At 38.9% G+C, this 27,952-nt stretch overlaps 1 protein-coding gene across 1 annotated transcript in view; it reads right to left on the minus strand.

Annotated features, from left to right (window-relative positions):
- Positions 1-27,952, minus strand: part of LOC135205748 (ankyrin repeat domain-containing protein 17-like) — a 136,399-nt gene that overhangs the window by 11,256 nt on the left and 97,191 nt on the right. The window contains 7 exon segments of the mRNA XM_064236864.1: positions 2,698-2,785; positions 2,787-2,963; positions 14,247-16,613; positions 20,474-20,667; positions 20,855-21,134; positions 21,355-21,570; positions 22,722-22,848. Of these exon segments, the coding sequence (XP_064092934.1) occupies positions 2,698-2,785; positions 2,787-2,963; positions 14,247-16,613; positions 20,474-20,667; positions 20,855-21,134; positions 21,355-21,570; positions 22,722-22,848 (3,449 nt within the window).

Consider the following 27,952-nt stretch of genomic DNA (forward strand, 5'->3'; position numbering starts at 1 on the left):
GGTAATATTGATTTTAGTGGTTTCAATTTTTCCATTTTTATTAACCCTCTTATGCCGAAGCCCTAAAAATCAAAACCTCTCCTGTATGCTGCGCCGGTTTGGAGTGAGCGCGGAAGCGGAAAAAATAATTTTTTCAAAAAATCACAGCGCGCTAAGTTTTAAAGATTAAGAGTTCATTTTTGGCTCTTTTTTTGTCATTGCCTGAAGTTTAGTATGCAATGATCAGAAATGAAATAATATCATTATCATATGTAAATAATGCAAGATATGGTAGCAAAAAAAAAAATTCATAGATAATTGTATTCAAATCACGCTGTGCAAAAAACGGTCAAAGCTAACGAGTTAATTTTTTTTCGTTGTATTGTACACTAAATTTCAATCATTTTGATATGTAATACATAGTAAAACAATAAAAGCAACACCGGAAAAATATTATCACAAAATGATGTACAAATTCGTAACGTGCAGACGAAAAAAAAAAAAAAAAAAAAAAAAAAAAAAAAAAAAAAAAAACAAAAAAAAAAAAAAAAAAAAAAAAAAAAAAAAAAAAAAAAAAAAAAAAAAAAAAAAAAAAAAAGTTATTTCAAAAATTCACCGTAATTCTCAATATTGTTCTAGAGACTTCCAATTTGTTTCAAATTAAGACAAATGATTTAATATTACGATACTGTAAGAGTTTTAGATTAGAATTGCAGATTTTGACCATTTCGGACAAGTTAAATTTGACAGAATGCCGAAATTTTTATATATATATTTTTTTATATGCACATATTTCGGAGATGGAAAAAGCTACAACCTTCACTTATTTTTTATTGTATTCTTCATAAATTTGCGCACATTTTGATATATGACACACTATAAAACGGCTAATATGAAAAGGAGCAAATATTAGGATAATGCGATGTACGTATTTCGGAGACTTGCGGCCGCGAATCGGCGCGCGGAGTGAAGGAAATATATTTTTCAAAAATTCACCATAAATCACAATATTGTTCTAGAGACTTCAAATTTGTTTCAAAATGAAGAAAAATGGCGGAATATTACTAGGCCGTAAGAGGTTTTTTAGCTTACAATTGCGTTTTTCAACTATTTCGGTAGAGTCAAATTTGACCGAACGTGATTTTTTTTCTCTATTTAACGTGATTTATATGCAAATATTTCAAAAAAAGAGAAAAACTACAACCTTCAATCATTTTTAGTTGTATTCTACATGAAATTGCTCACATTTTCATATATAAAACTTTATGTAACAGCTAATTTTAAATGGTGCAAACATTTCGACTATCGCACAAAAAAAACACTGATTTTTTCGGAAGAGTTACCGCGCGGACGTAAGAAAAATGTTTTTATTTTATTTTTTTTTTTTTTCATAAATTCACCATAAATCGAAATACTATTGTGCTAGAGACTTCCAAGTCATTGCAAAATGAAGTTAAATGATTGAATATTACTAGAATATAAGAGTTTTAGCTTAAAATTACGTTTTTCGACCATTTCGGTAGAGTCAATGTTGACCGAAAGTTGAAATTTTTGCACTTCAATGTTATTTATATGAAAATATTTCAAAACTGATAAAAGCTACAACCATGGGTTGTTTTTTGTTGTATTGTGCATGAATTGCGCACATTTCCATATATAAAACTTTATGTAACGGCAAATTTAAAAGGGTGCAAACATTAGGACAATCGCACGAAAAAATTTATTGGAAGAGTTATCGCACGAACGTAAGGAAAAAGTTTTTTCATAAATTCACCATAAATAGAAATATTGTGCTAGACGTGTCCAATTTGTTGCAAAATGAAGGCAAATGATTGAATATTACTATAATATAAGAATTTTAGCTTACAATTGCGTTTTCTCGACCATTTCAGTAGAGTCAAATTTGACCGAAGGTTGAAATTTTTGCACTTATCGTTATTTATATGAAAATATTTCAAAACTGATAAAAGCTACAATCATGAGTAGTTTTTTGTTGTATTGTACATTAAATTGTGCACATTTTCATATATAATACTTCATGTAAAGGATAACTTAAAATGGTGCAAAAATTATGTCAAATTTTTGAGATGTGTCACTGATACTTTTTAGTGCGATAAGAAAGAAATTTGCGCTTGCGCGCCTGCGTAGCGATTGTAAACAAAACAACGCCTTGATCCGTGAACTCCCAGCATCCCCCAAGGCGCGTGATTCAAAATTTTCGGCTGGTAGGCCTATAGGTATTTTTCCGCGAATTTAAAAAACAAAAAAAAAACTTTTTTGAGCCGACATATGATACGTCCAATCGGCATACAGGAGACATTTTGACTAGACGTTTAATACGTCCAATCGGCGTAAGAGGGTTAAGTGGGATGCAATGTGTCCGACTAACATTGTAATTTCAGCTCAAAACACTGTTTAAAAAACCAGTTTCTTATTTCTATCAACATACCAAAAAAATCAAAGAAATCTGTCATTACAGGAGCTCCAATTAAGGACCTCAAGATAACGCTCAAGAATATGACCTCACTGTCTGAAAGCCAAGCTGATCCCAACACAAAATCTTAAAACTTACAGTAAGGCAAATCCAAATAACATGAAACTGTATGACAACTTGACACGTAAGATTACAATCTATCCCACACTGGGTAACATTATTGTATCACATTGTAGGTAAATATACAGTGCTATTAGACCGAATTAAAAATAAATGGAACATACCTATTGTGGCACCACGTGCAAGGAGAAGCTGTACCAACTCTTCGTGACCGCCAGCACAGGCTAGAGTTAAAGCAGTATCATGGTTTGAAATCAGTTTCTATGTCAACATCCACAAGATGTGAAGGGATGGCAGTTGGATAATGGCATACAGTCCCTGGACCTACACTCGCATGCCCAGTGTATGGGACAGTTCCATCTCCACCCACGTATGGCAGACCAACTGAGACTGGGACACCACTCCCGACGCCCAACTGACTTCCACTTCCCTGAAAACAATTGGTATACAATCAAATACCTTCATTAATGAAAGTGAATGCATGAATTATTTGCTTTACCCCAAACCTTTCTTTCCATGCCCTTATATCCTGAATGATTCAATTTGCATAAATTCTATTTAATAATCAACAATATAAATAACTGTAATCAAATAGTATGGAATATGATATTGTTATGATACAATAAAGTTTTATGCATACTTACCTGGCAGGTATATATATAGCTGTATTTTCTGAAGTCCGACAGAATTTAAAAAAAACTTCCGACACACACAGTGGTCGGCCAGGTGGTTAGTACCCCCCTTTTCCATTCCCTGCCGCTGGGAGGCGGGTATCAGGAACCATTCCCATTTTCTATTCATAATTTTTTATTTCCACTGTCCCCTGAGGGGAGGTGGGTGGGTACTTGAATATATATATATCTGCCAGTTAAGTATGAACAAACTTTATTGTATCATAACAATATCATTTTGCTCATGAACTTACCTGTCAGATATATATATATAGTTGAACCCCACCGTTGGAGGTGGGAAGGGACAGAATAGAAGGATTTTTGGGACACAAATGCATGCAGATGATTTACATCTTGGTTCCACCTGTAGCATAGCCGACTTCGTGATTACTGTCACCCAAGTCTGCTTCTGCTTTACTAGAGTTGCCAGCGAGGTAGAGACCTATAAAGCTGGTGCACTCCAGATGATCTGTCAACGGGGGCGTGACCACAATGTGACTAGACCATATTGACCATACCATGAGGGCTAAGAAGTAAAATAAATATATAATATATAATTATATATCACCACCTGACCAACCTAGCCAAAGTTAATGTGTGTTAAACTAAGGCTTCAGAGTTAAGAAGTCGCCGTTGTCAGCGACTCCACAACTAAATTAAGAGCTCTTCCTAACCATTTTCTACAGGATAGGATGAGTAGTACTTCTTGCCCCCAAGATTGTGTCTGCAGACACGTATGGCCCTAGCGAGCAGCAGATCTCATATGCCATCTTCACATCTCGCAGGGAGTGTGAAGTGAACCCAGCGTTGCTTCGCTAAAATATGGTACTCAGGATGTTGCTGAGTGCCATGCTCTGTTGAAATGCTTCCGAGGCCGCGCCCTCACCTCGTGAGCATTCTGATAAAAAGATTTCAAATCTTTGTGCAAACACAATGAAGGAGCATTTTTTTTTTTTTTGAAAGAACTCAACCCTAAAACCAGGGTGTACTTCGATATGGGCAAGTCTGGTCTTTTTCGGAACACTGCAGATTGCCCGACTGACTTCGACTTTCTTGATTTTAAGTAGATAAAACTTGAAGAGACCTGACAGGGCACAGGACTCTCTCTGGCTCCTGCCCACTAACTTGTGCCATCCTTGCTTCCAAGATCCTGGCCCAAGGACAAAAAGGGTTTCCATTCTTAGGCCATAACGAAAGGCTTAGAGAGCACACCTCCTTGTGTTCTCTAAAGCCAAAACTTGAGACGATGGCTTAAAATCTCACTAACCCTCTTTGTCGTATCTAGGGTGGTTAGAAGAAGGCCTTCCTGATCACATACAAGAAGTTAACAGGCAGGAGAGGTTCGAATGCTTTGACATCAAGAACTTCAGACTACGTCTAAGTTCCATATTGAAAGCTTCGATCCGAAATGCCCAGTCTGTACTAAAGTCAGGTGAACGACCAGTTGACCAGTCAGACAAATCAAGGACAGCAAGGCTGTACCCTGAAGACCAAAAGGCACTATTCTTAGCTGAAGGATGAGTGTCTGGACTGCCTGGGCGATTCAATCTAAGCAAACCTTGGGGGTGTATCAACGCAACCCAACGTCGTCCGCAATCGACTTCGTCAATAAGAAACTCAGGGCTACTATATGTCGCCTGATCTCGCACGAGTGTCTGACTCCGAGAAAACAGGCGAGACAAAAAGTAGATGGTGAGCTAGAATCGAGATTCCACAGACCTCAATGATCGTGAAGGTCTTTGTTGTTTGACAGATGCAAATCTGTCAAACAACATTCTCTGTTGTCTGTTCGCACTGGCAGAATTTTCAAAACTCTCGGCAACCGCTAGACCACTGGTAGTTCAGGTGATCTCCCCCACGTTCCCGTGGCGCTGGTACTTGGAACTATTCCCGTTTTCCTCAGATTTTCTCTGAACCCTGTCTCCTGAGGGGAGGAGGGTGGGAATTTAATTATATATACCATGCCAGGTAAGTATGCATAAAACTTTATTGTATCATAACAATATCATTTTTATGCATGACACTTACCTGGCAGGTATATATATAGCTGATTGACACATTTGGAGGTGGGTCACAGACAGCAATATAGTCATAATTCAAAAATTAACTTAATTTTTTAAATTTTTAAATTTATTTTAATTAAGTTCCTTACCTGCTAAGGTAGCTGACTTCGTAGGTCCTGCCTCTTAGCCTGCTAAACCTTAGTAGCTCTCACTAGGATGTGACCTGTTTGTTGAGAAGCTAACAACAACAAGGGTCTGACAAAAACTGGACGTGACCAATTTGTTGACAGGAAACCCTAGCCCTCTCTTACCAGGGGCATTCATGCTAGGATATGTTAGACCACCTGAACCACACACAAAGCTAACGTAACACATTACACTTCACATACTGAAGAGGAAATAACCCTCTCAGACAACCATAAAAAGAACACCACTTAATTAAAATACCTAGCATGTTAGTAATCGATCGAGACGATTCGTATGGACTTTTGCAATCCTGTAACGAACCTCTAGATGATCGTTACATTCTACGCCTGTTGTTATAATAGGCTCTTTCTCGTAAACTCGAGCAGGACCGAGAGAAGATACTTCTTAAGATATGAGAGAGCTGTGGAATATCAGAGTTGATGTGGACCACTGGTTCCAAAACTCGTTTCGAGGACTGGAGGGACGACCGAATTGCATTTACTTTTTTCAGATTAAGATCCAGGACATCTGAAACACTATCCAATGTCCGTCACCTCCTTTCTATCATGACGCACTGAGAGATGTTCAGAATAATTCCTAGATCTTGAATAATATTTCAGTTTCCCGGTAGTAAAAACTGTGGTCTGAATTGCAGTCTATTCGGGGAAACAAACTTCTTCAGGAAGGAAATGGTCCCCAGCAAGCTCATCCATTCCCTCCCCGAGTATGCTTACTTCCCTATAAGGCTGCGCTTTGCCTAAGCAGGAGAGCATATAAAAAGTGCAATGTTGCGGTAGACTCGTAGTTCTATACCGTGCGGTAACGAGCACCGAAAGGATTAAGAGATAACTCTGTTGAAACATAGTAAGGCAAAACTAATGCAACGTTGTTTATTTCACTTCACGTAAGAAATCCCCTCAATCTTAGGCTAAAGTCCGTGATTGTAGGACAGAGACGAGTACAGTTAGTCAGTCAATCCCGCAGGAGAGACGTAACCGCCAGCACAGAGATACGGTTAGTCAGTCAATCCCGCAGGAGAGAGACGTAACCTACCGCGCATGACCGCGCACGATCTGTTACTGGCTCGGTTGGAACTTGGACAGTCAGACACAGCAGCAGCCAGCAGCTTACGAACGTCGTCTCTTAACTTTATGTCTGGGTTGCCAGCTACCCTATTCTACGAAGAAATAGGTCCGTTATTTTTGAACAAAAAGAGACTCTCAAGCTGGTATATTTAAGCGAAACAGAAAACGCTAAATATATAGATGCGTTTGTGTCGTCAGAACACTACCATACAACGGTAAAAGATAAATCGGAAACTCCTGGAAGGCTGCAGGGAGTGACGATTAAATGTCCTTAAAATAGTAGACAATAGACCTCTCGGTTGCCATCCGAAGAGGTAACTACAGCAAGCGTGTATGACTTGAACCAACCAGTAGTAAAATAACGCAAGGCAAAAAAATTTTATTATATCACAATAAAGTTTGTTCATACTTACCTGGCAGACATATATATAGCTGAATTCGGAAATACAGCTACATACATATCTGACAGGCAAGTTTCATGAACAAAACTTAGAGAATCGAAGCAGACAGCTCAAGCTTCTTAAGATAACTGGACATAAGCGTCATTGACGTAGTCTACCAGTCTATTTCTTGTACGAGTCTGCGAATGAGGAAGGAGAGCTCTTCCGAACCTTGTCCTTATTCGCTTACGCAATATCAAGTTAATGAGATGTTTGTCAATGAGAACTAACCCATTAACGGTACAGAGAGATCTTTTGTCAATGAGGGGAGACCCACTTACTTGACAAAACGAATGTATATTGTCAATGGGGAAAGTCACTGAATTGACAAAACGTAATCCAGGAAGTCGAGCCTTTTATTTTTCGATTCCCGTCTCAAACAAGGAAGGGACAAGAATCCTGTTAAGAGACTGGGCTTACGGTAGGTAGAACGACGATGCTCAATCGGCATGGAAGTCTCGACTAGAAACTAACAAAATCTATCATCTGAAAAACCCTTTCAGATGGTCTAAAAAAGTTTTAAATTTATTGGCAGTATGGCAAAGGAAGTCCTGTCTTGCGCTTTCCTGAAGAGCGTCCTTTTGATGAGTGCCTTTGCAAGAATCCTACTGAACGTTGCCGAAAATCCTGACGTTCAGGACGTCGAGCCTTTACATAACCCGTAACTGTCTTATCTCAAAGTCTTGACTGAGGTAGAGAAAACGAGATCTTCCCTTGAGCTTTCCTTAACTCCATCCACCTTTGCGAAAAGCAATATAATATTGACAGAGACCTCTTGAATTCACGAAACCCGAGGTCTTGCTGGGTTTCGAAGACGAAGTTCTGTTCACTTTCTTGAGGCTCAAATCTTAAACAAGAGGTTGAAGAGTTCAACAGAAACATTCTGGTGCGCGCTCGGCGGCCACTGGCGAGGACGCTCGGCGTCCTGGTGCGCGCTCGGCGTCCACTGGCGAGGACGCTCGGCGTACTGGTGCGCGCTCGGCGGCCACTGGCGAGGACGCTCGGCGTCCACTGGTGAGTGCGTCCATCCGAGCGTCCTGTTCAAGCCGATCGTCCAAATAAGCGTGCAGAATAGCGTCACGCTCCTGACAGGCGTCAAAACAAGCGAGAGAAACTGCCTTCTTTTTCCTATTTCTTGGTGGAAAGAAGTACACGTGATCAGGCAACTTTCGCCTTCTTACTTCTCACTGAAACACATAACGAGGGAGAAGGGACGTGAAGCGTCCTCTTCTATAAAGCTTCTTAGAGGGCGCGAGTCCTTCCGAGAGCTCCAACCCTTGTGCGGGGAGGACGCCTCTGAGGACGAGAAGCAATCCTTCAGGATTCGTGCATGTGCACGCACTTTGGCAGTCTGGGGATTTTCATCAGAAACTGCCGAAGGCACGCCAGATCGGTGGGGTTCCCTGTAACCCTCCTTCGGCTTTCGACATGCCCTCTCCCTTGGTTCTGGGAGTTCGACAGAGGTCTAGACCTAGAGGCGTTATAAGGCCGATCTGACGCACCCTCCACTACACAAGGGGCACTGTCACTGCACTTAGCCACTTCACTATTGCTCTCTAAAGCAAGCACTTTCGATTCTAAGTTACGAATCGAAATAGTATAAGAGAAAGGGCAATAACCTCTACAGACACTGTTTTAGGGCCCGAAGGCAACATTACAGGGTTAGGCGTAACAAAAACAGAAGTAGAACTCTTCACAACAATGAAGGAGAGCGATCACCTCTCGCAGACATAGTCATAACCCGTAGGCCATACTACAGCGTTAGGCAAAATAAAGTCTACCGGAAGGTTAGGCAGTATCACTACCCTGACTTTCGTAATTGATTATTGCGTACATACTAAACAAACTTTTTCCTTACGGAATTAGACACGTTTACTGATTAATTGCGTACATACGAATCATACTTTTTCCTTACGGAAATAGACATGTTTACTGATTAATTGCGCCCCCCAAGTGCGGAACTACCTAAGCTTTCGGTAGCCACACCCTATCTTTGCAGACAACACCCTCTGAAACTAGCCTAACTAGATTCAGATATCTCATGCAAAAATGAATCAAATTCAAATCAATTTAAGATAGCGTATGCCTAGCCACAAATCCAAGTAAATAAATTAAAAGACAATTAGGATACTTAGCGGCAAATGAAGTTTCCAAAATCCTAAGCCGGAGGTACTGAAAACAGGTGTTTTCAGTACCGGCGACAGAAAATTTATGAATAGAAAATGGGAATGGTTCCTGATACCCGCCTCCCAGCGGCGGGAATGGGTACTAACCACCTGGCCGACCACTGCGTGTGTCGGAAGTTTTTTTAAATTCTGTCGGACTTCAGAAAATACAGCTATATATATACCTGCCAGGTAAGTGTCATGCATAAAAAAGCAAAATTATGAACAAATAGCAATTGTCTTATTTGATATCCAGAATTTTTACACTTGGATAAACTGGTACTTGTGGAAAATTACTGTCTTAAGATACAAATATTAGAAGAAAAAACTGCAATTGTACAGCACATTATGAAGACAATTCACAAATATAAATATAAATATAGTATTAACCCTTAAACGCCGAAGCGGTAAAAAAAAAAAATGTCTCCCGTGTGCCGGAGGTGTTTCAGAGTGAGCGCGGAAGCGAAAAAAATATTTTTTTCAAAAAATCACAGCGCGCTTAGTTTTCAAGATTAAGAGTTCATTTTTGGCTCCTTTTTTTGTCATTGGCTGAAGTTTAGTATGCAACCATCAGAAATGAAAAAAATTATCATTATCATATATAAATAATGCGATATATGATAGCGCAAAAACGAAATTTCATATATAATTGTATTCAAATCGCGCTGTGCGCAAAACGGTTAAAGGTAACGAGTTACTTATTTTTTTGTTGTAATGTACACTAAATTGCGATCATTTTGGTATATAACACATTGTAAAACGATATGGCAACACAGAGAAAACATTATCACAAAATAATGCATGAATTCGTAACGCACGGACGTAAACAAATATTTTTTTCAAAAATTCACCATAAATCTAAATATTGTCCTAGAGACTTCCAATTTCTTTCAAAATGAAGACAAATGATTGAATATTACTATACTGTAAGAATATTAGCTTACAAATGCAGTTTTTTGCCATATCTGACTAGGTAAAGTTGACCGAATGTCGAATTTTTTATATAAATTTTTTTATATGCAATTTCGGAAATAAGAAAAGCTACAACCTTCAAATATTTTTCGTTTTATTCTACATGAAATTGCACATATTTTCATATATAAAACTCTATGAAATGCCTAATATGAAACGGAGCAAATATTCCGAGAATGGAACGTACGCATTTCGGAGATTTGTGGCGGAGAATCCGCGCACGGAGGGAAGGAAAGATTTTTTTTAAATTCACCATAAATCTAAATATTGTGCTAGAGACTTTGAATTTGTTTCAAGATGAAGATAAATGACTGAATATTACTAGACTGTAAGAGTTTTAGCTTACAATTGCGTTTTTCTATTTATCGTGATTTATATGCAAATATTTCGAAAATGAGGAAAGCTACAACCTTCAATTATTTTTTGTTGTATTCTACATGAAATTGCGCACATTTTCATATATAAAACTTTATGTAACTGCTAATTTAAAATGGTGCAAACATTACCACAATCGCACGTATGATTTTTTTCGGAAGTGTTACCGCGCGGACGTAAAGAAAATGTTATTTTTTCATAAATTCACCATAAATCGAAATATTGTGCTAGAGACTTCCAATTTGTTGCAAACTGAAGGTAAATGCTTGAATATTACTAGAATATAAGCGGTTTAGCTTAAATTGCGTTTTTCGACCATTTCGGTAGAGTCAATGTTGACCGAAGGTTGAAAATTTGTCACTTATCATTTTTAATATGAAAATATTTCAAAATTGATAAAAGCTACAACCATGGGGTGTTTTTAGTTGTATTGTGCATGAAATTGCACACATTTTCATATATAAAACTTTATGTAACGGCTAATTTAAAATGGTGCAAACATTACCACAATCGCATGTATGATTTTTTCGGAAGAGTTACCGCGCGGATGTAAGGAAAAAGTTTTTTCATAAATTCACCATAAATCGAAATATTGTGCTAGAGACTTCCAATTAGTTGCAAAATTAAGTTAAATGATTGAATATTACTAAAATATTAGTGTTTTAGCTTACAATTGTGTTTTTTCGACCATTTCGATAGAGTCAAAGTTGACCGAAGGTTGAAATTTTGGCACTTATCATTATTTATATGAAAATATCTCAAAACTGATAAAAGCTACGATCATGAGTATTTTTTTGTTGTATTCTTCATAAAAATGCGCACATTTTCATATATAATACTCCATGTAACGGCTAATTTAAAATGGTACAAAATTATGTCAAAGTGACGAAATAATTTTTGAGATGTGTCACTGATACTTTTAAGTGCGATAAGAAAGAAATTCGCGCTTGCGCGCCTGCGTGAGCGATTGTAAACAAAACAACGCCTTGATCCGTGAACTCCCAGCATCCCCCAAGGCGCGTGATTCAAAAGTTTTCGGCTGGTAGGCCTATAAGTATTTTTCCGCGTTTTATTTTTAAAAAAACTTTTTTGAGCCGACATATGATACGTCCAATCGGCATACAGGAGACATTTTGACTCGACGTTTAATACGTCCAGTCGGCGTTTAAGGTTAACAAGATTCCTAATAAGCTAGGGTATTCCAAAAAGACACTCTACAGCAATAAAACACCTCAGTTCGATTCTGTTTTTGCCTAAATTGTACAAGAAAAAAAATAAAATTAAAACAACTAATTACAACTGTTTTACTTCCAGATTACTATATTCATAACAAAAATATCAACACATTCACAGACGCATCTCACACTTGCATAATTACCACAATAATTAAAAACTTGCGCACAAGGACATGTCTTACAATACACTTAATCAAAACTGATTTACTAATCTTCTGTGGCTACTAAAACACAATTTACTACTATTAGTCAGCACAGGCAGTCCGCAGTTAACAGTGGACTTGGTTAATGGCGATCCGGTTTTATGGCGCTTGTCTACCGCCATAAAATCGGCAATTTATGCCGCCATAACAGGCTAAGTTTCAGTTATCAGCGCCATAACATACCTAACAGAGGCACCATTAAATGGTTATCAATGCCATTAACTAACATTTGGTGCCATCAGTAACATAAATTGCCGAGTTTTGGTTAATGGCAGTTTTCACTTATCAGCACCCAACTGGGAATGGAAGCAGCCCCCCCCCCCTTTTTTTTTTTTTTTTTTTGTTTTTTTTTTTTTTTTTTACTGGGGACAGCCTGTATTTCATATAATTTCTTTCCAATGACAGATTTACAATCCTAATCCTACAGCTTCCCCCTCTACTTAACAGGTCTGTTGGAACACTTTCCTTAGCTGCATAATCTGTTAAATTACAGAAACCCCATAGATAGGCTACACTTGAATCATTTTTCACAACTAACAGTAATAATTACAAAAAATTTCAAACTGTATTTTACATAACGTACAACACAACTCTTGAAAGGGAACCTAGCAAAATAGCACAGCAAGATAAGAAAGAAATCTATGATGAAAAGAGGTAGCATACTATCCTGCACACACTATAGCTGAATCCTCACTTCATAATCACAATTTTTAACACTAACAATAAAGCAGTATTATTCAAACTTTTATTAACTTACTAAATATTCTGAACCAGTACAAACATCGACTTTTATTTACATGATGCCAAATCTTTCACATACTTCGCATTCAACACCAAACCACTTTTCCCATAAGATGGCAATAAGATTTTAAAACTTTCTGAAACCTTCAGCATTTACTTCTCAAAGAGCAAAAGATAATATTCCCTTCAGGTATTGATGGTTACACTGATCCTGAGGAAATTAGTTTCTTTGAAAGCTCTAAACAAAAACCCTAAAACCTGACCTGAATCACAGGTATCAAAATTACTCTAAATAAGATATAATTTTTTAAAAATCTAAAAATTGAAACCACTGGGGTTCAAACTGCTATTTAGAAGACACGAAACCTAAAATATTCTCTGGTAAACATAAAGCAGGTGATCTTTTACATGAAGTTTTGAGTTTTCCAGGAAATCCACTAATTGCAGTTCACAATTCTCTATTGAAAGAAAACAATCTGTATGTTAGTGTTCAAAATAATTTTTTACAAATAAGGAGTGTTGTGCAAAAGTGGCCTAGCCCTCAAAAATGGCGGTTTGGAGTTAGAGACGGGAATGTGTTTGTAGATTCGAAAACCTAGTATTGATGTCGAAAAAGGCAAAAGCAAACATCCTGCGGGGTTACTACTAAGGTCTAAAGTGGCATGTTTTTGGTCCAACAAGAGGTTCAGACTAACTTTAGATCGGGCACGAGTGTTCCAAACCAAGAGTGAGCGCACCTCGGGTGTTGGTGTCAGCCACGCTGTCTCAGACTGTTTTCTCACGGACTTTAAACCATGGTAGACAATAGTTTTTCATTATCTTTTTTGCTCTATTTTTCCCTCTCTCATTTTCTCTTCAACTAATCGCGGATTCTAGCAATTTGGGGGTGGGGTGTCTGGTACACATCCTCCACGAATAATGGGGGACACTGTGATTGGTAATTAACTTTGACCCCTATTCACTCAAAATTAATGTCAGGCCGGTTAGACCACATTTGCACTACACACACCATAACTCTCTCTTTATTTGGTAGTAATTGGTAATTGATTTTAACCGTTTATTACTCAAAACTAACGTCGGGCACACTTTCACACTACACACATGGAAAAAGAAAAAGATAAGACGACTGTGATATTGGCAATATGTTCAGGTAAGAGAAAGTAAAACCACATATCATGAATACTTTGAACCATCATTCCTGTAAAAGGACAATCTTTGATGCCCTGCAATCAACCTCTAATTTACACTATTTCTGGCATATTTCTTAACAGATAGTTAAAAAAATCAAACTAATGCCTAAGATATATAAAAATAACCAAAGCATTACCAAACTTGTTCTATGCCCACAATTCCAATTCCTAAATATATGAAAACTATCTAGGTAACCCACAGGTTTAGTTTCTAAACCAGTATGATTAAATACTACCACCATACTAAACAATTCAAAACATTCACTAAGTGTAGCAAAGTCATTTGTAAAAGTACAAACCTTCAAAACACAGAAAATGTTTGAGAAAACAAGGCATAAAATGACGATTCACTCTGCCCAACCTGGATTTCTTCCTGAGAAACCATGGATTTAAATAAACCCTTAAGTATGGGTCAACAGGGTAAAACCACCAATGATATTATCTTACCTGTGCAGCAGGTGTAGCAATCATCTCAGACAACTGGTCATTGAGTATCTTGGCCGGAGCAGCTGGAGTAGCTACCATCAAACCGGGCTCATTGACCTGCAGACCTTGACCAAAGCTGGTGACAGGTGCCGGGGAGAGAGGAAGAGTGCCAGATTGTGGAGCCATACTCACCGGGAAATGAGCCATGGTGTGGGTGTTAGCGTACACCATTCCTTGACCGGCAGGATCCAACGGTAAGCCTGCAGTAACAGCCTGGTGATGTGCTGCAATATCATGTTCACCGGGTGCATCGGCACTTACAGGAAGAGTGAGATGGCTGTCCCTCTCTTGTTGCTTGTTCGTACTGCTTCGCAATTGCTTCTTCTTGTTCTTGCTGGGGGGTTGACAGATGCTTGGGGAATGAGTAGTGACTTGCTGGCCTGAAGATATGGCAGCAGTGCTAGTATGCAAAAGAGGACCTAAGGGTCCACGCTGCTGAACACTGACTTCTCCAGCAGCTCCTCCTGTCTGTGGTGACTGAAGCAAATACTTCTTTACCTGAGACTTGTTAGAATGTGGAGCAGTTGTTGCTCCCACAGGAATACCTCCACTGGCATTATTGGAAATAGTACTACTACTGCTGCTGCTGCTGCTGCTGCTGCCGCCGCTGGTGCTGCTGCTGCTGCTAGTACTACTACTGCTGCTGCTGCTGCTGCTACTTGCCGCTATTCCTGTGGGAGCCAACACTTGCAACTGATGATGAGCAGCTACAGTTGCAGCAGCAGCAGTTTGGCTGGTGATGGATTGGTTAGGGACAGTCTGGCCAACTCCAAGTCCTGACAGAGAACTATACGGCAGAGGTACAGAGCCACTACCAACTTGGAAAGGAGGAAACTGCAAGTGAGGGGTAGAAACTATTGTAGTAGGAACAAACTGCAATCCAGTCGCTGGGGTCGGCCCTAACCCCGTTGACAAGTGCATCTGAGTCCCAATGGGGGTAAGCGGAACAACTTCCGCACTACTTCCAATATCTCTGCCAGTGCTATCACCTTCTAACATTGCATTTTCCATATCTTCTGATAATACTCCCGGGCAATCACACTCAGAGGGGACACTTCTCTTCTTATCCATCTTTCCTCTAGGTAAAGGAGTTTCTATTTTCTTATTTTGACAATTCTTATCAAGAGTACTGTCACCCAATAATGGTGGTGGTATAGGTGGAGGACGGGGCAGACCTTGAGATGAGCCACCCGCAGGATGTGGAACCCCAGGAGGAGGAGGAGGAGGGAGAGATGACACATTCCCTCCAGGAACTAATAATGGTTGCGTGGTCAAACTATTACCGTGACAGCTGTAGCTACCATCGACCCCATGGTTTAGCTGCACCTGCTGAAGTTGAAGCGGTTGAACAGTTTGGCTGCGTTGCACCATCATTTGCTGCTGTGAGGAGTGTTGCGGCGCTGACACTTGTTTTTGTTGCTGCTGCTGCTGTTGCTGTTGTAACTGAAGTTTCTTCTTATCAGCTTTCTTCGAAGGTATCATCTTCGGTCTTTCAGACACGGGTACATTTCCAGTTGCTGGCCCAGAAGAGGAAGAGGAGGAGGAAGGGATGTTATGGGAAGGGAGAGATGGAGGAGAAGCTGGAGTATGATAAGCAGATGAACTACCATAACTTGGAGACTCCTGGGGACAAGCACCTGAAGGAAACATCGTTGATGGTACTTGTGCCACTTCTGCTGGCAATGAGATAGGGAGTTGTGTTGCAGAGGCACCTCCTCCACTGTACAATGAGACAACAGGAGGTAAGTCAGACATAACAACGCCAGGGGGTAATCCCGTCCAGCCAGTATTTGGAAGGAAGCCCGTCTGAGTCTCAACAGTGTGAGTGGCGATGGGTACGTGGGTGTGCAAGGATGCTGGAGGATAAACAAGAGGGGCTGCTAGAGAGGTACCACTGCCACTCATACCACTACTAACAATATCACTGCTACTGCTACTGGCAAATGAGGTGGTGGACACTCCACTCAAGTTTCCAACACCCACACCACTGCTGCTGCTACTGCTGGCTGTAACAGCACAGCTGCTGATGGGGATCCTGGAGGGATCATAGCTGCCACTGTAGGGAATAACTTTACCCTGCAGTTCTCTCTCCACTCGCTGCAACTCCTCTAATATTTGCTGTTTCTGTAGAATTTGTTCCTCTCTATTAGAAGATGGTTGCTCTGCTTTTCTTACTAAGTTATCAACATACTGGTCAAGTCTATCACAGGGTCTCATTTTGGCTTCCTCCTGATTACTAGGAGGTGGGGGAGACGTTGGGGAGGCGGGCGTCAATAAAACACTCTCTCCCCCACTATTGCTGCCCTTGCTTACTGGGGGAGTTTTAATCTGTAATAAAAGAAAAAAAAAAAGTAAATGCAAATGTAACTTGCATGTTCAAGTCTTATACATATTAACTATACTGAACAACACTATACTAACATCAAATGTTTATAGTATACACCGATTTACTATACAACTTTACCATAAACCATGAGATAGAACCCCATTATTAATATTAATAGGTGTTAGTTTTTCCAGACCTCTGAGTCTCAAGTAGACTCTTCTCGGGCTGGTTCTCAGGGATCAATCCTGAGAAAAAAAAAAAAAAAAAAAAAAAAAAAAAAAAAAAAAAAAAAAAAAAAACTTTATTTGAGAAACCCGTCTTATTTAAAAAATTTATGATTTTATTAATTGAAAAATCCCTGCTTTCCGCAAGAATATTTTTAATTTCCGAACTCCGCAGATAAATAGATCTTTGCTGGGTCCAATTTGGGCACTCAACAAGCAAATGCTGTACTGTCATGGGTGTTTGACATCTGTTACATTTCACTGGGTCAGCATGTGGTGTTGACATCAAGTGACCATGTGAGAATCTTGTGTGTCCTATACGTAGCCTTGCTAGGATCACCTCTTTTGCTCTTTCCTCCTGTGAGGATGTCCTCCATGCATAGACTTCAGTTTTATATTTTTTAAGTTTATTTGTTGTTGGCACAGAGGCCCATTCTTCTTTCCAATCCTGGTAAATTAATGTTTTAACTGATTTTACCCAGTCTGACACTGGGGCATATGAAATTGTTGGAGGGATAGTGCAGGCTAATTTGGCAGCAGAGTCTGCATATTCATTTCCTTTTATTCCCACGTGTGCTGGGATCCAACATATTTCCATTGATATTCCTGATTGGAGGAGTTGATGAATTTTATTTGAATTTCCTGTACTATTTGGTTTCCTGGTTTATACTGTCTTATTGCATCTATAGCGCTACGTGAGTCACTGAAAATAACACACACACTTGCTTTTGCCTCAGATATCATATCTAGAGCCATCTGTATGGCTGTGACTTCAGCAGTAAATACTGATGATATTGAAGGTAGGCTTTTTTTACTTAACATATTTTTCGAATATGCAGATGCTCCTACTCCAACATTATTTTTGGAGCCGTCTGTATATATCATAAATTTGTCGCCTTTTCTTCTAATGTGCTCCAAAGCATGTTGGCGGTACATTTCCGTACTTGTCATTTGTTTTTTGAGTAGGTAAGACAGGGAGGTACATATCTTTACTCTATTTAAAATCCATGGTGGTGGCAATTCCATTGGTGGGTGAAAAATTGGATTCATATGTATGTTCATTATGTATCTAGCTCTTTTTGGGAAAGAGCTAGTACTATTAACTGCTGTTACTTGATTACAGTTTTGGAAGCAGTAAGTTGCAGGAGACGATCCTGCTTGCATTGAAAGACCTCTTTGTATTGTTATTAAATTACGGTGATGTTTTAAGGGCAAAACACCTGCCTCCACCAAAAGTGAGTTTGTTGGGGACGATCGGAAAGCTCCTGTGCACAATCGCACGCCTTCATGGTGCACTGCATAGAGAGATTTTAATGCAGATTCTGAGGCGGATGAATATATTGGACAGCAGTAATCTATTATGGATAAGACTGTTGCCTTATATATCATTAATAAAATGTCTCGCTTTGCTCCCCAATTAGTGTGTGATAACTTTTTTAATATGGCAAGGGCTTTGATGCCCTTGGCTTTAATGTATTTGATGTGCTCTTTCCAATTTAAATGTTGATCAAATATTACTCCTAGATACTTGATTTTTGTACAAAATTGTATTTCAGTGCTATAAAGATGCAGTTTGATTGTTTGGTTCTTCATCCACCTTTTGTCTTTGTAGAAGACGATTGCTTTTGTTTTATCAGTTGAAAATTTAAATCCAACTGAATTTGCCCAACTACATATATTTGAAATGGCAGTACTGAGAACTCTCTGAGCATGTCTCAGATTACTACTCGTATAGTAAATGACAAAGTCATCAACATATAAACTGTTTTTTACACCACTTGGTAAATTTATAGTAATGTCATTGATTGCTAAAGCAAACAATGTACAGCTCAAGACACTACTTGAGGGATTCCTTCTTCCAGTTTATAGGTTACTGAGTAGGAATTTTCTACTCTTACTTGAAAAGTTCTGTTTGTTAAGAAGTTCTTAATAAATATTGGTAAGTGGCCTCTTAGTCCCTTGGAGTGGAGTTTTTGCATGATGTTATGTTTCCATGTTGTATCGTATGCTTTTTCTATATCAAAAAATATAGCTACTGTTAATTTCTTTTGTTCAAAGCCTTTTTTGATATGATCTAAATGTGTTAAGGGATCTAGGGTTGATCTGCCAGCTATTGAACCAGATTGTGTTGGTGTTAAAATGGATTCTTTGGTTATTACATACGTTAATCGTGCATTAACCATTTTTTCTAAGATTTTGCATAGGCAACTTGTTAGAGATATCGGTCTATAATTGGATGGATTACTTGCATCCTTTCCTGGTTTGTTTATTGGAATAATTATGGCATGTTTCCATTTATCAGGAAAGACACGTTTTAGCCAGATACTATTGTAAAATTTTAATAAATATGATTTAGCTATAGGAGCTAATTTTTCTATCATTTCAAATGATATTTTATCATATCCTGGTGCAGAGGGATGACAAGAGTTGATGGCATTATCTAGTTCATCCATGTTAAAAATATAGTTATATTCCAGGTCTTCAAGAGTTTCAAAATTGAGTATTATATTTTCTTTTTGTTTTCTGATACTTTGAACCCCAACTTAGATTTTTACATATCTCATTTACTTTGTTCAGTTAGTTACAAACCTATTAGTTTTAATTTATCTTTTGAAGGTGAAACATAAATTTCCTACTGAAATTATTCAATTGCAACAGTAACCTTTAATAGTTTTCAATATTTTCTCCCCGTATACATTTTCTGAAAAGCAATTCTGTTAGGAGATTAAGTCATCTGCTATAATCTAGGGTTTGTTTTGCAAGACAGGGTTATCATTGTTGATTATTGTCCAGTTGAAGGGCTTTAGCTATAGTGAATTGTATCTCATTCCAAATAAGACACATATGGAAAGCAATTGTCTTCAAGTCCTTTCTGGTGATATTAGCAAAGTGGTTGCTTAAATACTGAACTAGGATGCTTGGTGTGCGCAAACATGATCACAAAATCCACCTCATTCAATTTCAAGTAAACTGATACCTCCCCGAGTGGCATTATTATGATTGTACAGTAAATAATGATGTTCTTATAAGGAAATCATAGTGTTGCCCTTCTAACCTGGATCTTGTCTTTCAAGTCTCTTAACTACATAGAGGGACTAGAGTTTCTGTGGTGGAAGTAAACAAGGCAGAGGCAAAGGAGGCTACTTAACAACAAATTTGTCATGTGGATAGAAATTCATTTCTTGTGGTTCGGATCTAACAATAAGCTGTAGGTCCTGTTGCTAAGTAACCAACTGGTTCCTAGCCACACAAACAAAAATCTAATCCTTCGGGCCAGCCCTAGAAGAGCTGTTAATCAGCTCAGTGGTCTGGTAAAACTAGCATATACCTAACCTGACCTATTAACATGTTACTTTGTTTGCAACTGTTGTAGTATAAACATTTATATCATTCTAGCACCACATAATAAAATACCTTAAAAGATATAATATTCATGTTCATGATTCAATTACCAACAAATAGCAGTACATATCTATCATGCTAGGGCCAGAATCCAATTTATACAAATAAATTTTTAAAAACAAAGTACCAGTTTTGTTGAATTCCATACAAGATAAAAACTGCTCAAGCACCATACCATAACATCTCAAAAGTGAAAGAATGCATCTTATCTTTGTAATAAAAAGACTTAAACTTACTATTTGAGAGTCTGAGGATGGTGTCAACTTTTCCCCATTTGGACCAGTGGTGGTAGTGAGATTAGATGAATTGGTGGTAGGCAAAGTGGAGATGACCCCTGGCTTACGATTAGGTTTGGTTCTGTTTCCTTTTACTACACTGGTTTGAACACCACTAGAACCCATTACAGCTCCCCCTTCACCAAGTCTCTCATCTGGTATAAAGACGACAAATAATTACAGAGTTGGAACATCATCCCTCCATAATAAATGCAATATATACTGGTGCTGATAATTAACAGTAACGACCAGAAATACAATAAGAAAATCTGTTATTGTAACTTTTTCAACATTTAAAAATAATTGTAATGTATCCACATAGACCAAACTAAAAATACTTACCTATATCGTTAAATATTTGATTAGGGTTAACTACAAGAGATTGCTGTGGATCAGAACCCTGCACCACAGTGAGACCCATGGGCAACTGGTGAGGGTCACTCTCTAGGATGGCTCCGGTAGCCAACTCTGCAGCTGGACCTTGGGTCGTAGCTGTGACTTGATGTTGAGGTGGTCCGACCACGGGCAACAAGTGGGAAATGGAAGAAGGGAAGTCTATCAGAAGCTGGACAACCTTAGTGTGGCCTCCTCGACTTGCTTCCATCAACATGGTCGAGTTGTCCTGAACAGAAAGGATTCATCATTAAAAATTTGTTTAGATTAAAATTATAGTGCAATATTTTCAAAATTAAGTGTATGACCTCCCGGAAATGACAATCTTCATTTAAAATCCAATCAACACCAATATTACACTTAAGCAAAGGCATATTTACCAGTATTAACCATATAAATGAACATAACCAAATAATATCCAACACACTTCAAACAAAATATTTACATACCTTGAGCTTATGGTTGGGATCAGCTCCATGGACCAAAAGCAGCTCTACAACAGGAACATGACCCCCAGCACAGGCGAGAGAGAGTGGTGTATGATCGTTGTTCGTGGTCGTCTTATTAACGTCTCCACCTTTTACAATGAGGAACTGTACCGTACACAAGTGACCTGCTCGACAAGCTTTCATCAGTGGGGTTCGACCCCCCTCACTCTCATGTTCCTGTGAATTGTACAGTAAATATTAAGCACCTCTGAAACTAATTTAAATTTAGGACAACTAATTTACCATTACAGTAGACAAAAAGTTTTTAAAAACATTTTTTGGATTACTTGATAGAATGGACCCATCTGGTTTCTTTTACCAACGCAAGGTCTGACAAACTTCACATGCTTCAAGAGACTGATATACTAGATTAACTAATACAGAACATTAAATCAATATATACACTAAGAAAATTCCAATATTACATTAGTTCTACAAAGCAAGAAATGGAGGTTTATCATTATATTTGCTCATACATGCTATCTTAACAGCACCTTGTGCAGCTTTAATATCAATCAATACCACTAGTCATCCAAAAGAATGTTTCATTATTTCTTAGGCATAATTTGAACCTCAAAAGACGGGTCACAAGTTTTTTAAAATTTACATCTTATCTAATAAATTACAGCTTCATATCAACTTCCCAATTAGTCTTAGTATACTACAATTATGAAAACCATCCTGAAAAGATATGTTCATTAAAAAGCATTGTTCACAAACAATCAATGAATATAATTTTTAGATACAGTGCAGCCTCGACTTACGTAGATTCGAACTTATGGCACTTTTTCATTGACGTTAACAGCGTTTTACAGCAACATCAAGTTATGGTCCCATAGCCACCGTTGACAGTGCCAACAGCAAGAATAGGCATCAGGTTAAAGGCACTTACAGCACTGTAACTTGATGCAACATCAAAGTTTTGGTGTCATAACTCAAGTTATGGCCCCATGAGTGCTGTTACAGCGCCATTAATGGTGAAAAACTAACTTACACGCATTAAACTAGAATTATTAGACTTCTTTTTCCTATCAGGACCTTGCTATAAGATGCCATTTGAAAAGACTGAGATATATTATGCTGCACTAAAATTTTCCCTATCATAAATTTCTAAGCACCTCATACAATTGTCATCTTCAATACCGACTATACTGACAAATACATCTTTGTATATAATTGACATTCATCAAATTTTGAAATAAAAAACTCAATCTACTGTTTTAAGAAATGCACTCTGTAAAAGCATACAGCAAACCACACTGTTTGAAGAACATATATGAATTACCATTTTAATATTCTACTTTCTTTAGGGATGAACCAAAACTTACAAGATTTGCTCCAGCTTGCAAAAGAAGGTCTGCGACATCTGTATGCCCATTTTCACAGGCATATGTTAGAGCAGTGTCCCCTGTCGACGTCTGGGCATTAACGTTGGCACCAGCATCAATTAGGTACCTAAAATAACAATAAACAATGTAATGTCTAACAAAAAAAAGTGATACATAACTCCAACATACTTCCTGATTCAAAGTTTATGAGCCAAGTTTTTATTTTACTTATATTTTTGTAGCTTTTCAGGAGTTTATCACAACACTTGGCACCCTACTCTGCCACCACAAAGTTTTACAGTATTTTGAAATAAATCCAGTACCAATTCTGGGTTTCAACTATTCAACTTTGAGGTAATATCCAGCAGGTAAATTACTGTTACACACATTTTATAAAGACAGAATACTTTATCCATATATTCTTTTACTGCCTCAAAGGAGAAATATGAAATTATATTTTTATTAATACACTAAAATTTTGTATATACTTCCCCTAGCAAGAGGATTAGGAATGATTCAGCAGACAATGCATATTCTGTTTATGCTTATGTCAATCAGAGGGGAGGAGGGAGGGCTCATCAAGTAATTACTCAGTAAGTATATACAAAATTTTATATTATAAAAAATATTTTTATATAAGCCATGGAGGTAACTCTCTTGGCACATCTACTAGGAGTTCCAGTAGGTCTGGAAACCACTCTGCTTTCGGCCATAACGGAGCTACCAGGGTCATCTTGAGGTTCTGAGACTGCATTACCCTGTTCAGAACCTGACGGATTAGACAAAATGGAGGAAATGCGTATACGTCCAGATTGTCCCAGGGGTGTTGTAGCGCATCTTCTGCTACTGCCTCTGCGTCCGGGACTACTGAACAATACACTTCCAACTTTTTGTTGTACCTGGTTGCAAATAGGTCTATGATCGGTCCTTCCCACAACATGAGCATCCTGTCCACTACCTGTTGGTGTAGGGACCACTCCGTTCCCAGAATCTGATCCCTGCGGCTCAACTTGTCGGCCACTATGTTTCTTTTTCCCGGAATATACCTGGCCTTGATGTCTACCAGGTTCTCTATAGCCCACTGGTGAAGTTGAACTGTCATCACATGTAACTGCCGAGAAACTAGGCCTCCTTGCTTGTTTATATAAGCTACTACTGTGGTGTTGTCTGACATCAATACCACCGAGTGTCCCTTTACTCTCTCCCTGAATTCTTGTAGAGCCAGAAAAGCTGCTTTCAACTCCAGCACGTTTATATGGAGTTCTCTGTCCTTGCAACTCCATTTTGCTGACACCATCAACTCCTCCATATGTAATGCGCAAGCAGACCATCCAAGGTTGGTACGCCTGGTAGGCCTAGCGCTGACCACGTACCATCTAACCTATGCGCTTGAGTAGCAGGAGCCTGGAACAAAGATGGCGGATCTCCCCCTCTACTTGCTGGGAACAAAGGAGAGTGCAAATTATTCATAAAATTACCCAAGGCCCCTCCTGACGTTTCCAATACAGAACCGCTAGGAGAAACCGAAGGGGTATGAGACAATTCAAAAGCAAGTGGAGAAACATATGGAGCAGCCTGGTTTATTACCGATACAAAAGAAGCCGGTAAGGTTTGGTCATCCAAAGATGGCGTCACCCCCTTCCTTTTGTATTGGCTTTTCCCATAGAACTTCTTCCACTGTTCCACCGACCAACCGCGACAAACAGAACACGGATTAGTAACCGTACATACGTTTTCCCTGCACCTACTACACGTTGGATGAGGATCCGTCGACACCGAAGTTAGGAACCTAGAACATGGAAAGCCACTGACTCCTGGGCATTTCCTTTGTCTCCTCTTCGAAGCGGTAGACGATCCCGATGTTGAGGCAAAATTCTCCATCATACCACGTATACACTTGGAGAAAGAAAAGGAATGAAAAATAAAAAATGAAATGGATAAAGAACGGGCAAACTGAAAAAACCGGCTTTAAATGAGATAGACAGTAACACGTCTTATCTTAAAGGCGGTAGGAAAATAACTGATGGGTCACAGGTAGCCGTGGGCATTCTGGGTATACATGCCCCGTGACCTGGTATAGATGCCATTAGTCCCTGGATCTCACAAGTGTAATTTTAATTCTACCGGTTTCCAGCTTGGCGCTAGTAAATCCTAATGTTAAGACCGAAGGTTTGTTTCGTGTATGAACAAATTTTATATTATAAAAAATGTTTTTATATAAGTACCTATCAAATATTACATAGCTGATCCCCACATTGACATGAGGTGGAATACATATATGGACATATTCTACTCTAAGGCATTAAGCCATGTAGTCAATTAGAAATAAAAAAAGCTGCTGGCATTGAAACAATAAACGATGCTTGTCGTTCATTGTTAGTCAAGAGAGCTTGCAGTAGAAACTGCCTCTGGTTGGTGCTCAATTTAACCTGTAGTAGCGTGGCAGTAAAGCCAAAGGTCACCTCTCCTGGAGGGGGGGCTTTGTAGCAGAGGAGTGCTCCGATCACTACCAAAGCATTAGTGAAAGTTATGCCGCCACAGAACTATCCAATGGCTACCTAAATCCTATGCTTCCTTCCTTGATACCATGCCAGTAACTAAAATTGTGGGGTACTAATACCCAAGTTTTTAAAATACTTTTTATAAACTCTCCAAATCACGAGAAACGAAGAACAATCATACCACCAGTAGGTCGAATGGATGTAAGATATATGGCACTTGAAAGCTAATGAGGTAGAGGCTGTTCCAATGTCTTCAGCTTTACTAAAAGGAGGCAAATGTTTCTCCTAATTCTGACTTTTTAAGACAAAAGTTCATTAGGGTAAAGGGCAAGATGTTATGATCAGAGGATGAGAAGAGTTCTTGCCATAACATCCTGGGTTATGACTGGTCTGGGATTCCAGTTTTCTAGGAAATACTAAACCATCCAGCAAGGGAGAGCTCTCTACATTCCTCCTCAGCACCAGACAGTGCTTCAAGCTCCCACAGAACACGCTTGTGCCAGACAGCAGTTGTTGTTAGGAGTTTTAATCAGAAAAGACAAGCTCTTGCTGAAATAACTTAGTTCCTGGACGGTGTTCAAACTTGAACATTGAAACAGAACGGACATCTATTCTCCTCAAAGGAGGAGTGCGCTAATGCGAGCTGAGCAAGCGCTAGTGTCCCTGACCTTGACTAAAACTCCTGGGAAGACCAGTAAATTACCTTCTCACATGACTTATAATGGTCTCTGCAATACAGTGGACCCCCCTTTTTCGCGTTCTCTGGATTCGTGGACTCACACATTAGCGCAATTCTCTCTGGAACGTTTCCCTGCATTATTCGCAGAAAATTCACCTATTCGTGGTATTTTTCTGAGAAATATCAACAAATTTCTGGTTTTTTTAATCAAGTTCATCATAAAATGCACTTTTTGTGATATAACTATTAAAAAAACCAGGTATGAAACAAAATAGGAGGTTTTAAGCATTTTTATAGGGGTTCTAAACTATTCGCGGGTTCTAACTATTCATGGGGGGTCTGGTACGCATCCCCCGCGAAGGGGGGACCACTGTAAGGAAGGAAAGACCTCCTGATTGATAATCCTTTGTATAATCTGGAATCTGTCTGGTAAAATCAGACTACCTTGGTAGATCTCTCGAGGTGAGGTTGACTGAGAAGACACTGTGGAGGAGAATCCTGCAGAATCTAACCACAACCAAGCAGGTACAAGAACCATGAAACAGGCCAAATTAGGGCTAATTTGAACATTGAATAGTTCCTAATTAATCGTGATGAAGGGTGTGAGGAGAGGAGCTTCGACGGATCAGACTATAACAAGGATTCTGAAGTGCATGATACACTAATATAGGGACTGTATGGCCACCAAAGAAGGAAGCCGCAGATTCCTTGAAGGGGCAAACAAGCCCGAAAAAGGTTCATCCCATTGATTCCACAGACCCCAGCAGACAGGAAATCGAATGTCCCCTCCTGATGTCACAGTACATCTGATAAGAATCAAGTTCTATACACTGATTGAGGGAAAAGAAGACTTGACTGATCTGTCCACCGAAACAGTACCAAGAAAATTTAAGATACAGGGTAGAACCTATCAAAAACTATTCTGCATCCTAAGGTAGTGAGCTGGTAAAATCAAATTGCACTGCATTGCCCCGAGGCTACAAGGGCTCTACAGGAGACACAAAGCAATTCTTATACTTAAAATCACTCCATAGTACTTAAGAGTAAATACAAGGGGCAGGCCTGAGTCTGAATCAGGCCAAATTTAAAGAAACATCCACTGCTCAAGCTTGAGGCCTATCAAAGGATTAGTTATTGTCTGGGTGTTCCTGTTCATCTACTGCTAGTAAGTCTACACGAGTGCTCCTCAAATCCCACAGCAACTGCTGAACTTACGGATGTAATGGCCATCTTTAGGTAGTTTGTTCTTTCTGAATCCCCTTTTTGCCAGAATGATCAAAGCAATATTATGTTGCTCATTTTACTCAAAGCAGCAAGCTTCCCATAATGACTTGTTTCTGACTAGGGATAAACTTGCTAGGCATCTCTGATCATTCCACTGCCCTGAAATCTAGAAAGTTTTACCAGGTGTAGTGTTGACTATTCTATGTTGCATGAAAATGTAATGACACTTAAAACTTGTTGTGTGCTACAGGACAAAGGGGGAAAACCAAAACTTGGATGTAGGTTTAAGAATAATATGGACAACTCTTGGTTACAGAGCCCCTCCTACAGAACCTGGTGACAAAGATGGTCCTGGATTACTTACAAATTTAATGAAAATTAGTTGTAAGCCATAACCTCTTAGTTGTAAGTCGTAATCTCTTATGACGAGACAGTACATTGAGCCTGATTATCTGATAAAATCCCAAGTGAGGCCATATTTCCTTACAAAGAAAGTACTTACCATATAGAAAGCTTCCTTCAGGCCTAAAATTCTTCAAGAAGAAAGTGTCTATTCATCTTTGACAAACAAGCCTGCACACTAATTATCATCCCCATATCACTAGATACAAAGGAGGATTTAGAGAATTAAAATCATAATACATAGAAACTGGGCCAGGTGAAGCAACAGGTCCTTGGCCTTTGGAATACAGTCGAAAGAGTTGCCCAACTTGAACCAGTGATTCTGTAGATTCTTCCTCCTAGTCAACACCATCCACCTACGGACAACAACATCCCTGATAAAAATATAGAGGCACTGTACACTAACCCAAACAAAGCGTACTAAA

Source organism: Macrobrachium nipponense, chromosome 24 (assembly GCF_015104395.2).
Source record: "Macrobrachium nipponense isolate FS-2020 chromosome 24, ASM1510439v2, whole genome shotgun sequence".
NCBI lineage: Eukaryota > Metazoa > Arthropoda > Malacostraca > Decapoda > Palaemonidae > Macrobrachium > Macrobrachium nipponense.